The 14,148-nt window shown below is 49.6% G+C and overlaps 5 protein-coding genes across 5 annotated transcripts; 4 read left to right on the top strand and 1 right to left on the bottom strand.

Moving 5' to 3' along the window:
• Positions 1 to 411: 411 nt before the first annotated feature.
• On the bottom strand, positions 412 to 1,122 carry VC83_05544 (uncharacterized protein; the record flags this gene model as incomplete). Its single annotated transcript, XM_024469164.1, has 1 exon — positions 412 to 1,122. The coding sequence occupies one exon, from the start codon at positions 1,120 to 1,122 to the stop codon at positions 412 to 414; it is 711 nt and encodes a 236-aa protein (XP_024322962.1).
• Positions 1,123 to 4,605: 3,483 nt separating this feature from the next.
• VC83_05543 (uncharacterized protein) lies at positions 4,606 to 7,654 on the top strand (the record flags this gene model as incomplete). The annotated part of the gene is made up of 2 exons (XM_024469163.1): positions 4,606 to 5,731; positions 5,799 to 7,654. The coding sequence occupies 2 exons, from the start codon at positions 4,606 to 4,608 to the stop codon at positions 7,652 to 7,654; spliced, it is 2,982 nt and encodes a 993-aa protein (XP_024322963.1).
• Positions 7,655 to 8,277: 623 nt separating this feature from the next.
• VC83_05542 (uncharacterized protein) lies at positions 8,278 to 9,569 on the top strand (the record flags this gene model as incomplete). The annotated part of the gene is made up of 2 exons (XM_024469162.1): positions 8,278 to 8,506; positions 9,355 to 9,569. Coding segments are annotated over 2 exons (444 nt in total), but the record flags the coding sequence as incomplete, so codon positions are not given.
• An 886-nt stretch (positions 9,570 to 10,455) lies between these two features.
• Positions 10,456 to 11,304, top strand: VC83_05541 (uncharacterized protein; the record flags this gene model as incomplete). Its single annotated transcript, XM_024469161.1, has 1 exon — positions 10,456 to 11,304. The coding sequence occupies one exon, from the start codon at positions 10,456 to 10,458 to the stop codon at positions 11,302 to 11,304; it is 849 nt and encodes a 282-aa protein (XP_024322965.1).
• A 34-nt stretch (positions 11,305 to 11,338) lies between these two features.
• On the top strand, positions 11,339 to 11,762 carry VC83_05540 (uncharacterized protein; the record flags this gene model as incomplete). Its single annotated transcript, XM_024469160.1, has 2 exons — positions 11,339 to 11,561; positions 11,620 to 11,762. The coding sequence occupies 2 exons, from the start codon at positions 11,339 to 11,341 to the stop codon at positions 11,760 to 11,762; spliced, it is 366 nt and encodes a 121-aa protein (XP_024323035.1).
• Positions 11,763 to 14,148: the final 2,386 nt, after the last annotated feature.

Below are 14,148 nucleotides of genomic sequence, written 5' to 3'. Positions count from 1 at the left end.
CTTGGGCGTTTGAGAAACCGAGACACGAAGTAACCAATTTAACGGTCTGTACGAGTCCAACTGCGTCAAAAAGCTGATCTTATACAATCCGAGATGTGACAGAATCGTCGAGTATTATTGCCCTCAACCGCGATAGCCCGCAGGAGCCCGCAAATACCGACGCAGAAGAAGATCTGCCCTTCCATTTCCACTCCGTCGCCGGCCATCCATCTCTTCCGTCCAGTGGTGGCAACAACTCATTGCACCCCGATCCGTATCACCCCAAAGTTCATCGCTGACACATTTTCTAAGTACAAGTAGTATGACTGTAGGTATAGGGTATCTGGAGCGTACTTGAAGTGCCCATCGACTGCAAACCCCGCGCGCCGTTTGTGTCATTATATCCAAAACAAAATGTATATATGAGCCTTCTCACTCCATAGGGTCTATCCCAAGGTGCGCCCTCATCGCCTCAGAAGGGGGTGCCCTGGGTCCCACCATCCAATCCTGCATCGCAAGCCACTCACTCCATTTCTCCTCCGCGGCGCGGATCTCATTCTCCGCAGGGTTACGTATCGGCATCATGTATGGTATAGTTTCGTTGGGCGACGGCTCATAGCTAGCCTTAACCTCGAGCCAGCTCCCACTCTTCGCGGCGAAGAGGTAATTGCGTCTCTCGGATTCGTGTAGCTGCCCTATTCCTTTGGCCCAGTCGTCGCCAAAGAACATCTGGAGCATCGCCTGCGTGTCGAAGCCGGTTACGACAAGGCGGCGGATATATGGAACCAGCGAGACGGATTCGCCGTGGCGATCGTCTAGCCTGGGTGAGAGCGTAGAGGGTATTGAGTTCCCAGAATGTGTCGTCGTTGATCGAGGTGGGGAGTATGCTGATGTCGGGTTTGGGTGTCGTTGATATGGTAAGAGGATATTCACGTACGCAGCCACGGCCTGGAGGACTGGACTATGCTGTGAATGGTCCAGGAAAAAGCGGCGGCAGTTCTGGAAGTGCCGATGCCACTCATGGGGGTCAAAGGATGAGTCGGTCTGCGTCATAATGTGGTCTCCTCCTTGCTCAGTAGGAGGGCCCTGGGAGGGCCCGCGGGGTGGTGCGGACGATGGAATTTCGTGGTTGCTGAACGCCATAGGAATGTGATGGGCAGCGCTGCAAAAGATGGATCAGTTTTCAATAATATGAAATGTTGGGATTGTACGACTTACTTTATATGGTCAGCCGATTTGCCAAATGCGACGGGCTATGCCTCCTCGGTACTAATATACCCTTTCTGGAGCCCCCTGGTGGAATAGACATAGTTCAGTGACGGGAAGGGCCAGGTGTATAGGGATACTTATATAAACCAAGGTTAAGAGACATTTGGAGAGGGGGGAAGCGTGTGGTCTCGGGCCGAATATGGGGACTGGGACTGGAACTGGGCCTCATAGGGATCCGGAGATATGTTTCTAGTTAACTCAATGCTGGCTTTGCTCCCTGGGCCAAGCAATCCGGAGATGATGCATGCACTGTATGCGGGGGGTTATTACTGCCCTGCGAGGTAATATGTAGGGCCTTTGGGGATGTTCAGAGCTATCCTGTGTTGCCAGGCATAAAACGCCTCCAGAATTCCTGACGGGGCTTCCGGTAGTGATGGTGTGTGTGCCAGCAGTGCCAAATGCGTCGCGTGTAACTATAACCATGCATCTATAAACCATGCACCGACATCAACTCCTTCCTCTCTCTGGAGACACAACCCCCAGGACGACATGCATTTGGCGTACCATCCTGTACGAGTGAGGTTATACAAGAGACCTAATCCGTATAAAAAGTGCTGATTATGTACTGTATGTGAGGGCGAGGACCTACAAAACTGTAGGTACGTAGGGCAAATACATCCACCTCATTGGGCTCAAAAACTGAATCACCCGCCTTCTCACCATGATCACTATAGTATTCAGGATCGAGATTTCATTTGGCTCTGCCGTGAACATGCCTGTACTGCGCCTTTCAGTCAATCTGCCCGAGACAGATCCAATAATTCCCAGCTGATTTTCCACCGTCGGTGCCATGCTTGTATTAGCCCACTTCGTCTCTCCCACGCAATCCCAGCCCGACGTCGTTCTCCACAGCCTGGGATAGGTCGTCGTGGTTGTGACGGGCCAGCCCACAATCCAGACAGGGTTGTTTTGGCCCCAGAGGATGCAACGACGGTACGAAAATGAGCCATCAGCAACCCTGGCCATACCGGCTTTTCATATTCCAGCTATCCGGAGCCGATAACATGATCGTCGTACTGCATGTCAGGGAACCGCTTGCACCATGGTGGATGCTGCTTCACAGGCTCTCTGTGTTGTTCACCACATGTAATGCGACGCAAAACGTACTCGAGTGCCTCTGATATTTTTTTTATCTCGCCACTCCCAAAAACTCGCCGACCATGTAGGTGTACGGAGCCTTGCATGTGGAGTACTTCTCTCCTGCACCACGATGTCCCAGGCTAGCAGAACATCATTGGCCTAGGCTACCTTCATAGCAACGTGAACTCCATGAATTTGACCATATGCAGCTAAAAGAAAGTGACGGATGATGCAGCTCATTGTTTCTCCACGCGCCTCTTCAAGCCACGCTACCAGCGTGGTGTTCACATTGTAGTAGTTTCAACTGCGTGGGGATATCAAGGCCGCGAGACTCAGCAAAAGAAGCCCAAAGATGTGCGGCACTGTGCCCGGAAATACACAGCAACTCCCATTCTCATTGCGATCTTGAAATATTGGATGTTGAGCCCTATACACCATCGAGCTTTCCGTGCGTCACGGAATATTTCCCATAATGTTGGTAGTAGCTAATTAGAAATGAGCAGGGATAGACGGCGGGATTCGTAGAGTTGCCCGAACACACTCAGTTCAATCTCTGGTTGACATTTCACGACAACCCATGTCATGTTTGGCGAGGCTCCCCTTTTTCAGGTCCTGTGGTGAAAGTGGACACTATATGTATGACATTATAGGCCCAGCGACATGTGATGAGATTGCCCCGAGCCCCCACCTTCCAAGTGTTGCCACTAGTTCCTTTTTCTGAATTAATCCATCCCAGTTTAATAGATCACTATCAATCTCCCAAGCGGCGACAAGAAACCCGAAGCCTAGGGCCTCTCCAAACTACTATGAGGCGGGTCCAGGCAGTCAGTGCCATTTTCACCGCAAGACGAGAGAGACGCGTGTCTCACGCCGGCACGGCCTTCTCTGTCCATCGAGTCGAAACTTTCCGTGGCACGTTGTACACATGCAACTCGAAACACACGAGCCAAAACAGCTATTAGCGTTCCTCGGCACCTGCAATGGCCCGAGGAGGGCAGCAAGCAACCCGAAAACCGTGGCCGCGAGGCTTCCAGTTAGTAACGCGGGGAACTGTTAATGCTGCCACGGATCCCGTCATTCTCGCAAATCAGAGAACGCTTTGGTATTATGGTGCCTAGCGACAGAGACAGAGACCCGGTCAAGTGGTGGCGCAGGATTTCCTGGGGGGCTGAACTTGCTCCAGTGGTCAAATCTGGGAAGTTGCAAGGGCCCTCATTTCATGTTTTACATGGGCCTATCCCTGCACCAGAACGACGGCTGCTGCCGCCATGGAGCGTCCTAGTCTCGGCATGGCAACGTATTAGGGCCCTCCGACGGGCATTTAGGGAGCAGATCGCCCAACTCTAGCAGAGGAGGTGCATTCGCACAGACTTTTTTGCCCTGGGTAGTGTCTGGCCTCAGCTCATGGAGACCATGAAGCTTGCTTCGGATCACCAAACTGATTTGGGTCGGCGAGTCCACCTCTGGTACTCTAGCCTAGCGATTAGCATTCCTCGCTGTCCCCCGCAAGCAGCGGGGCTGGCGCGACTTGTTGAAGAGTATGTGAATCCGGGTTTCTGCAGTGATCAGCAAGAGTTCTGGCTTTGCTCGGTTGGCTAATTGGGTACCTGATCCGTTCAATTTACCCTCGTGAAACTGACGGCCAAGAGGATAAAAAGTTGTATACTCTACGTGCTAATGCACCGAGTTTGAAGCCTTTACACACGTACTCTGTGCTCCCTGGCATTGCTAAAAACCCAGGCACTGTAATCTTGTGTTTAGCATTGAGAAGATGGATTGGTGGTGACGAGGTGGATGATGAATTGGTTGGTGATAATGGGAGATAAGATTAGATTAGATATTGATCACGTGATGACGCGAGACGTCGGGATCAATCCATGGCTGCGACAATATAACGCGACAACAATACCGAGGACGACGGTAACGCCTCACGACTTGCCCATTGGAAGCCATTCGGGTATCCAGGTTGATTATAATGATCTTTCTTTGAAGATTTAACTATTCCGGGCCTTATCCACCCTCATACTATTAGTCACTAGACTCGACTTGAGACGCGACTGTTTACTGCTCCAGGGTTGGAAAACGGCGCAAGACGGTGGTAAGGAATCGACGACGGGCCTATGTTCCCATTCTACGGACCGATTGGCTTGCGTACGATTAATCATTCCCACTACCAATTTTGCCCCGTTTCTCTTGTCTGTGACGGAGCAGTTCGGGGAATTCAATCCGAGCGTGCTCAGGATCGCGACGCTCTTATCGAATCGCCTGAACCTCGCCATGTTTGCTGCTCTTCTATCGAATCTTAATGAATCCCAGCGCGATGCCGTTTCTTCGCCCGCTCAGCAGCTCGCTATTCTGGCTGGGCCTGGCAGTGGTAAAACGCACACGCTCACTTCGCGCGTCGCATGGCTGCTCGCATCCGGGTTACAAGCACAAAATATCATTGTCGCGACGTTCACCAAGAAGGCTGCCAATGAGATGCAAGAGCGGATTGGGAAGCTGCTTGGGGATGACAGAGAGCAGAAATTAATTCTGGGGACGTTCCATAGCATTTCTGTAAGATATCTACGCAGCTACGGGTATCTCATCGGCATCAAGAAGGGGTTTGGTGTGGCGGACCAGCATGATTCGGAGACCGTTATCAAACGAATTATCAAGAAGAATAACTTTATGGCTGATCCGAAAGCGACGAAAAATAAGATCAGTGACCGAAAGGCGAAAGGCGGCTGGGGCGAGAAAATGGAAAAGGCGATAAAGAATAACAACAAAGAGGTGCAGCAAATTGATGCCATATACACAGAGTACGAAGCGACCCTGAAGAGTGCAAATTTACTCGATTTTGATGATCTCCTTCTGCGCTGCGTGGACCTACTCCGCGACCACCCACAGTGTGTCTCCAATGTCGAGGCAGTATTGATAGATGAGTTTCAGGACACGAACCTAGTCCAATTTGATCTAATGCGCCTCATGGCTGCATCACGAAAGAAAGTTACTATCGTAGGAGACCCAGACCAGAGTATCTACGGCTTCCGGTCTGCAGAAGTCAAGAACTATCTGAGTCTATTACGACAATATCCGGATACTATCACCATTTCTCTTGAGGAGAACTACCGCTCGTCCGGCGCCATTCTGGCCGCTTCGTTAAAGATCATTCAACAAGATACGAGTAGGATCGATAAGAGTCTGTTGGCGACGCATACGGTGGGGACAAGGCCTGTTTTGAGAACTCTCGAGTCTGCGGAAGTTGAGGGGGACTGGATTATGCATGAAATTAGGCGCTGCGTTACCCTTACGGGCGGTTTGATAACGTACGGCGATGTGGCTATTTTACTAAGATCGGCGTATTTATCGCGGCATATCGAAACATACCTTGGCAAAGCGGGAGTTCTGTATCGGATGGTTGGTGAGTTAATGCTCTTGTCATAAACGCTCATCATCAAGACATAATATACATCTGCTGATCGTCACAGGTGGGCGAGCATTTTACGACCGAGTTGAGGTCAGACTTATTCTGTACTATCTGAGAGTGATCAGCAACCCTGCAGACAACAATGCTTTTGCTGAGGTTGTGAACCTTCCAAAGCGTGGCGTTGGCGATGTAACCGTTAAATCACTCATCGAGGAGGCTGATCAGAAACGGATGTCTATTTGGGAGTTGATGGAAAAGGGTCCACTCGCAACCGGACTCTCAGCGAAAGCTCGAAATGGGATCTCACAATTTATGAAAATCATAAAGGATGCACGGAAAAAGCTTAGTGACGAAGAAGGGCATACGATTGCATCCTTGATGAAGCATGTCATAGAGGCCGTAGAGCTTGAAGATTACTTGAAAAAGACATATCCTGATGAGGAGGACTACCAATCGCGTTTGGAGAACGTGAAGGAAATTTTGGCACTGGCGGAAGAAGCAGATGATCCTGAATCGTCAGACTATAATGACGAGCCTCTGCCAGAAGTAGACGGCCTGGAACAAAACGAGCTTTCAACGCCTCTCTCGAATTTTCTGGCGAAAATATCACTGGCGACAGACAAACGAGCGAAAGATGCCGAAGGCGAAGACAAGCCACGGGTCACAATCTCTACCATTCATGCAGCAAAGGGCTTGGAGTGGCCAGTTGTGTTTATACCAGGAGCTTATGATGGCAGTATCCCCAATGGTAGAGCCGACGATACAGATGAGGAGCGAAGGCTCCTCTATGTAGGAATGACGCGAGCTAAGGCATTGCTGTATGTGAGCTACCCGCTCATTGATTCAAGAAGGGAGTCAACCAGGCCGTCGAATTTCCTCACGCCAACCTCTCTTTTGCTGCACTTCGGACAGAAAGGGCCTTCATTCAGCAAACAGAACGTCATTCCGGATATCGCGGCAATTCTTAGGCTTGGGGTACCAAAGATTACCTTTACGCCAGACGAGCTGCCACTTCCAAGCCAAGAGGATGATTTGTGGCCAGAGGATGGAACGGCAAAGGCACGCCCCCCAAAGACCTGGGATCGGTGGGATGGCACGGCACAGTGTGCTGAAGCAAGGAAGTCCCTTGCGCATGAGAGACCATTGATTGACAAGAGAAACAATGAACCCTGGAAGCCGAGCTACACCACCACAATGACTACCACTCCCGCTTTCTCCACAGCTGCAGCGGTACTTCGAGAACAACCTGTGAACCTGAGCGGCGCTGGAAGTGCCAAACGACCATATACCTTTGATGATGATGAAGTCGCCGACAAAAAGAGTACCAAACGATCCACCAAGCGACCGGAAGGGCAACCTAGCCTGGCGGCATACTTTGGAAAGCCTCAAAATAGCAAGGCTAATGAGCCTACCACGGCTATTACTGCCACTCGTCAAACACATACAACCCAACCCTCTATGTCCCTACCTCGTATGAACCACGGGCCGACGCTCTCACAACGAGGGAACCCTCTAACCGCTATACCCGCTCAAACCGCACCTTATGTGCCTCCTACAATCTGCCCGACCCTATCACGGCACCGGATTGGTGGCACAACCTCCACTACCACCAACCGGCGGAACATCCGTGCCTTTACACCCCCGGAGTCCAATGGGAGCAACTATATCTTCTTATCAAGCTCGCCGCCAAGGCCCGAGCCGGGACGCAAGGAACATGAGGCGCCGCGATTGCCTCTGCCATCAAACTCTATAGTTACAACGGCAACCCGTCCGACTAGTCTACATACTACGACTGAGGATCGAGCGAGGGCGCAACCGGGCAGGAAGAGTTATGGGGCCAGAATGGGTATGGGGGGTTGGGAGAAACGGATGGGCGGCTCAGGATCATGGAAACCGCCGAGTATGGCCGATAAATGATGATGGTGGAGGTTTTTGGGCTGTGGTCGTACAAATTTGGATTAATATACCAGGGTGCTTACAGAGTTAGTTCGGCTACGATATAATGCGCCTGTCATAAAAAAACCTGGTGTTACACCCTTGTTTCGCCCTTGCTTCCAAGCTGTAATGGTATGAGGCCCGATTCAGGAGAGTGCAAAATGGTGTTCCCACAACCACAAGTTCGAACAGCCATGGCACCCCCTTGCGTAGACCCTGTACGGTTTAGGTGATATGCGACAATTCTAACAGGAGAGCTCGAGGCTCGAGGCACCTACGTTGAAACATATAACGCAACCTCAATCAGCTTGAATTTGATCTCGATCGGTCATATTATTATCAAATCGGTATCTCCTTCGGTTTTCTATTTAAGTGGGCTCTCCCCTAGGTTTTTTGGCTATGGTTCTATTACGAATCTAACATTATCAGTGATCAACCTGAAATCCCAAAACAATTCGCATAAAATCCATGCTCCTTGGCTCCCTACAGTCTAATCCACCATCCGCCAGTATGAAGCTACTTATTTTCACTCTCGTCGCCCTCTTCCAATTGGCCCAATCATGCATTGTTAACTTCGAGGGTATCTATACACCTGTAAATGGCCAATGACGGCAAAGGTTTCGTCGGGTCGGCACCCCGTCTGCCACCTTGACGAATTCATTAGAGGCAAAAGAGATCCCTACTGGCTTAACTGCGAAGACGAGAAATATGCCTGGATCTCGCAAGATGGGTCACGTTTCGCCAATGCAGCAAACGGCGTCGATTACCATGGAGAGCCAACGCGGACTCCAATGAATGATGCGGACAATAATATTAAGCTCTACTGGGATGCATGTCCCTCGTGGCAATAAGGTGCATTAAACACGCTCCTGCAACGAGCAATCAAGAGACGATAGCTTCGGTTTAAAGAACTTCTTTTTGCGGAGGGCTGCAACGCCGAAACGCCGAAACGCCAATTCGGTTTGATGGAGAGGCTGGAACATATTTCATTTCTGAGGTGGAAGCTGAGATTCTGTGATTGAACTGCTGAGTATCCAACCTATATACTACTATGCACGCCCATAGTATAAAATATATACTTTATAATGCACCATCCCTATCTGAAAACAAAGTTTTCTACTTGAAGTAAGCGGAACTTAGGATTTCAGTCACAACCATAATACGTAATTTTCCAATCCTCCAATGCGCTAGGAAATAATATACCAAATGCGAACTCCAAAATTCCTTGCAGCGTCTCTACATATTCAGCATAAAACATTGAGGATGTCGATATACTCGTAAAACTTGGAGGCGTGGTAGAGGCGGCGGGCCAGGAGTTCGTTGGAGGGGGAGAGGGTGATGACGAGGCCTAGGGAGACTATGGCGTATAACCAGCTGTTAATTGTGGTCAAGGTACGGGCACCGGGGATTGGGCCGTGGAGGGAGACGTGGCGGCGGAGGGTTAGCTAGAGGGTTATGAAGAGGGCACTTTGGGAGAGCATGAGGGTCATTGGGGAGGTGGCCGCTATTGCGGCAGTTAGTCGTTCTATCATGGTGGGTAAGGTTTGGGTGTTATTTTTATTTCAATAAAAGACAGCGGTATATTGCCGCCGCCTTCGCCTTACTTCCTGGCGGTTACGACATAAGTCCTCATAGGTATCCCCACCTCTTCATAACCCTCTGGCTAACCCCCCTCTAGAAAGTCTCCACCGCCCCCGGGACTATCCTCCTCAACTCCCTCTCAAAAGCCTCTTTCTCCTCGGCACTCCACGTCTCAAACACCGCCCCAAAAAGTGATAACAGCCTTGCCAAGACTTCAGCCTGCAAAGCACCCAACATCCTCTTTTTGTCCATCGCACCCCCCCAAACCACCAAAGTTAAAATGCACAATGCTATATTTCAGGCGCCGGCGATACCAGTATGTCTGGGCAGGCATAGGACGAGCCCCCCCTTACTATGGGTCGCTCCCAAGACGACCCGCAAGGCGAAAGATGCGAAAGGGCCCTGGCAGACTTAATCCGAACGACGCCGCCGCCCATAGATCTCAGCCAAAAGACTGGAAAAGCGCCCCGGCGATACTTGAACCTAACCTCGCTGCTGCCTCCAGAGGGTCAGCTGAGAGAGCAGATCGACCAGCAGGATTCGACCCCTTGAAAGGCCGGGGAGGGCTCGTCTGTCCTTGTCGACGCACAACAAAAAAGGGAGGACTCTGTCTTTTATCGCGTCACTCAAGATTCCCACGCCCCTAGGCTGTCCACTCGGGATAGCACAATAGATGTGCGAACCAACTGGACAGCAATGCGCCGAACCACGTCTTCAAAAACCTTGCTACCACCGCTGCGAGGGCATAACCCAAGACAATAAATCCGAACATCAAGCTAGAAAAATACTTGTCCAACTATGATATACGGGAAGGGCCTGGAATAGGGAGCAGTTCCTCCGATCTCCCTGGCCAAGGGACCCATCTAGACCCTACTACCCACGACATTTCCCCGCCCACGCCCACGCCCACACCATCACAGTCCACCCCATCACAGTCCACCAACAAAGTAGCACCAGAAGCGTTCGAAGGGACTGAGCTATCAGGTGATAGTTCCACATCTGTGCCACCACAATCTGCCTCCGAAGCATCACCGGCGGCGCCAGAAGGGGCTGGACCAGCCACCCTGATCGAAGCAGCCTCATCGCCGCATAAGGACGATTCGCTACAAACGCCTGATATCGAACAATTCGCCGCACCTATCAATGAACGGAGTCCTGGTCAACCTACCGCCGCAGCAGCACCAGCGGTGACCAAAACCCCCATGCCGTCGGTGCATCGCAAGAGGAGGGGTCGTGGGTACCGCTCGTTTTTAGGACCCGCCACAGCAACTCCAGCGATGCATGAAACCGATAGAAAATGGCTCGCACAGCGGGACATGGATTATGGCCCCGCCTTTGCGCCCTACACCACCAAGCTCCTCAAACGAGCCGAAGGCTGGGAAGGGCGCCCAGCGCTGTGGGATATCAGCCCCGGGTGCCTCCTCTGCCCCCCCCCCCACTACAAGAACCCCGAGGACATAAACCTGCTACATCCTCATCCTAATAGCGTGGACCACCCCATTGTCGTCCTCAGCGTCGACGTGTCGGGGCCGGAGGATGCAATCGTCACTTTTATAGGTATCCAGTCGTTCAAATCGGTCGGGGCGAAGACGTCGCTGCTTAACTTCTGGAAAAAGTACTTGCCGCTCTCGCGGTCCCGCGCGAGAGCTGGAGAGACGATCCCGAGGTGCGAGAGAGCTGGAAGGACGCTCTGTTGTTCCGCGAGAACTACACGGCTAGGAAAACAAACGGGATGCAGTACGTCGATATACAGAGTATTAAGTAGTACGGCGCGGTGGGGGGACCTTCGGTGCTACCAAGGAGAGCGGCGCATTATTGGGATTCCGCATCGACTGTGCGAGAAGTCGATGGCGCAGTTGCGGGCGGCGCGGACGTGGTGGGAGGGGCATTGGAATACGGGTCGGGGATTGGTGAGGTGGGAGGACGAGTGGGTGCCGTCAGGAAAGATGCGGGATGTGTTTAGACAGAGGTATATTGAGGCACTGGGGGAGGAAGACAACGAACTCGGGTCGGTGGTGGCAGGGAAGGTACGCGTCGGGGGAAAGTGGTAAGTTGGCACTTCAAATGGAAGGAGTGAGAGCGGAGATGAGAGCCGAGTTTGAGGAAGCGAGGGATAAGATGAGAGCGGAGCTAGACAAGGTGAGGGCAGAGACGAGATCAGAGCTGATGACAAGGATGATAGAAGAGCTCGGGAGAGGCCTTGCAGATGGTAAACAGGGCAGAGAAGGCGGTCGTGGAGCTGGAACTAGCAAAGAGCGCGAGACCGCCGATCCCGCCCCCGGAGTACGTGACGTCTCCGCAGTTGGCGGTCTGGCATGCAGCGAACGACATGCCAGAGTAGAGTAGTGTCTTAACAAATAAAGTAGAGGCGATGCAGTTAGAGCTGAAGATGGCAAGAATAGAGGCGGACGGCGTGAGGGCAGAGACGGAAGGGATGCGAGGCGAAATGGACAAGATGAAGGTGGGACCTGGCACTGCTCAAAGCGAGCGGACGCGGCGCGCGAGATGAGTGATGGAGTCAACGAGATTAGGGAGTCGTACCTATACCAATAATGGGCTTCAAGCAACAGGCTTCGAGTCTTTAGGGTTGTTGCGAGGTTTGGCGTTTATAGGCGATTGTACACCATAGCATATATACCCTCTATATTTGATATCTTAAGAGAGAATAATAATATAATAAACCAAATACGCTTTTGTCTATAATAATAGCAATTCACGTCACTCACCTTGGGAAATAGCGTTACATGTGACCTGTTAGAATTAGTGTACTAAGACAGTAGGATAATGAAGCCTAATTTATTAGGAAGATATGGTAAGAAAGGCTTTAATAAGTAGTGTTATAATGGCAGCTATGAATCACAGAATACTCTAAATCACAAATATGACTAACAGCTGCTTTAATTATAACCCCTCTCTCTAATCTTAAAAGCAAGAGAGCACACCCTTAGAAGAAGGCACCTTATACAAAAATCCTCATATAGTAGGGTAGGAGTACGTATAGTCAATACAGTCAACACCACCTATAGCATACTTAAGTATGAAGATGAAGAATTATTTTGCCCTAGCAACAATAGCTAGGCTAATGAGAAGTGAGGATTAAGGCATCTGCTACATGTCTATAACCTAGCGAGGCTAAGGGGGTTAGTAGAGGAGTAGAGGAGGAGTAGATAGGGTAGTAGATAGTATATATGTCATGTTATAAACTAGGAAGTTGTGGTAGTACATGATACATAATGGAATTAGACACCTACACACACCCTCTTTACTCTAGCTACTACTGTTATGCTAACTGTTAGAATTGCAACTATAGATCCTATAATAGACCAACCTCCTAAGGTTGCTCTATTATAGGATCTATAGTAGCAAGGAGTTACGTTGTTACCCTATTGTGTTATAGATACCTTTAGTAGGGTCTAGTTTTGTAGTCATAAGTGTGGCCTAGAGAAGGCAATTCTAGCCTAGATGAGGCGATTCTAGCCTAGACGTATAGGTGATGTGTAGCTATTCTAAGTAATAGTATGTAGCTATTCTAGCCTTAAGAAGTGTTAATTCTAGCCTCTAAGGGTGCTATTCCTATACTATATACTCTATAAAAGCTCTATGATAGGGGGGTTGTTATAAGGCTGTTTAGGTGTAGGTGGGTAGTAGTAGGGGAGTTTAGTTAGACAGCTCTTACTAATGCTTGATTTGTAAGCTAGATGGCATTCCTACAACCTATATACTATAAGGCGTAGATATCTACAGGATAGTTATAGGGGGGGAGAAAAAAAAGATAGTAATAGGTAGATTAGGATGTAGGGAAAAGTATATAGGGAGATGATAGTAAGTTCTCTTTTTTGTTCTATCATTAGCATTAACATTAGCTTCATTTACATAATCAAGAGCTTTAAGCATCTACTAAACTAACGTAACAACTACTACAATCACTACACTACCTACCCTACTAAACACACCTATAACAACCATTATAATGTCTGCTATCTACCTCCTAAGCCTAACCTTCTCTGCCCCTAACTTAGCGCCCTCCTCCTATGCCCCCTCCTACACCACCTCTATCATCATGCCTACTACTACATTATGTGCACTAAGTGTTAAGGCAGTAGCAGCTAAGCTAAAGGGGGAGAAGAAGAGCTTAAGCAGGGTTAAGAGCATGCTAAGTAGGGGGATTAAGTGTTACTAATGTTAGTTACGTGTAACGCTGACTTCTAAATGATAGAAGACACATGTCATACTGATATTCGTTGCACTCAGTTTGCTATCAAACTCAAGAGCAAACTTAGAAATCTCCTCCTCAAACCTACAAGTCACCATACATATCTTGGCTTATCACACCAACAACAGAAGCAATACTACTCAACGATTGCTGCAAACTCTTCTACTACATCTGTTTATGCTACATACATCACGGCATATCATTTGGACAGTCATTGAACAAGTTATTAAGAAAATCTCCTCCTTAAGGGGGTGGGCCAATACTACCACATGGCATATCTCTACCAACTAGAGGCCTAGGAGCATGAACGATAGCTCTAGAAGCTTCTACAACCCTCTATGATTCATTACACGTCATCGCTCCTCAGTTACCCACAAGATTGGTTAAGTTATGACATAATTTGTCTATAGGTACTTTGACCTTGGACCTCCTTTTCACTTCCTATAGGCTAGAAACCCAAGAGATGGTTCTATGGGATTCTCTTAGATTCGCTACATGATTAGCAAGCTAGTTGTGGGTCGCACTTGATTTCTAATACATTTACCAAGCCTGGTTAGTCATGGAAAGTCATGGAAAATGAGAGAACTACACTCCTTTGGCATAAATAGGATTGCCCTTTCCTTAAGAAAGGGCAAGCAGACAATACAGTAAATCGACTATCACATACTTCCACGTCTTTTCC

The sequence above is a fragment of the Pseudogymnoascus destructans genome (assembly GCF_001641265.1).
Source record: "Pseudogymnoascus destructans isolate 20631-21 unplaced genomic scaffold scaffold_14, whole genome shotgun sequence".
NCBI classification, from domain to species: Eukaryota; Fungi; Ascomycota; class Leotiomycetes; order Thelebolales; family Thelebolaceae; genus Pseudogymnoascus; species Pseudogymnoascus destructans.
Note: the sequence above shows the minus strand (reverse complement) of the source record. Positions and strands in the feature narration are given on the sequence as shown.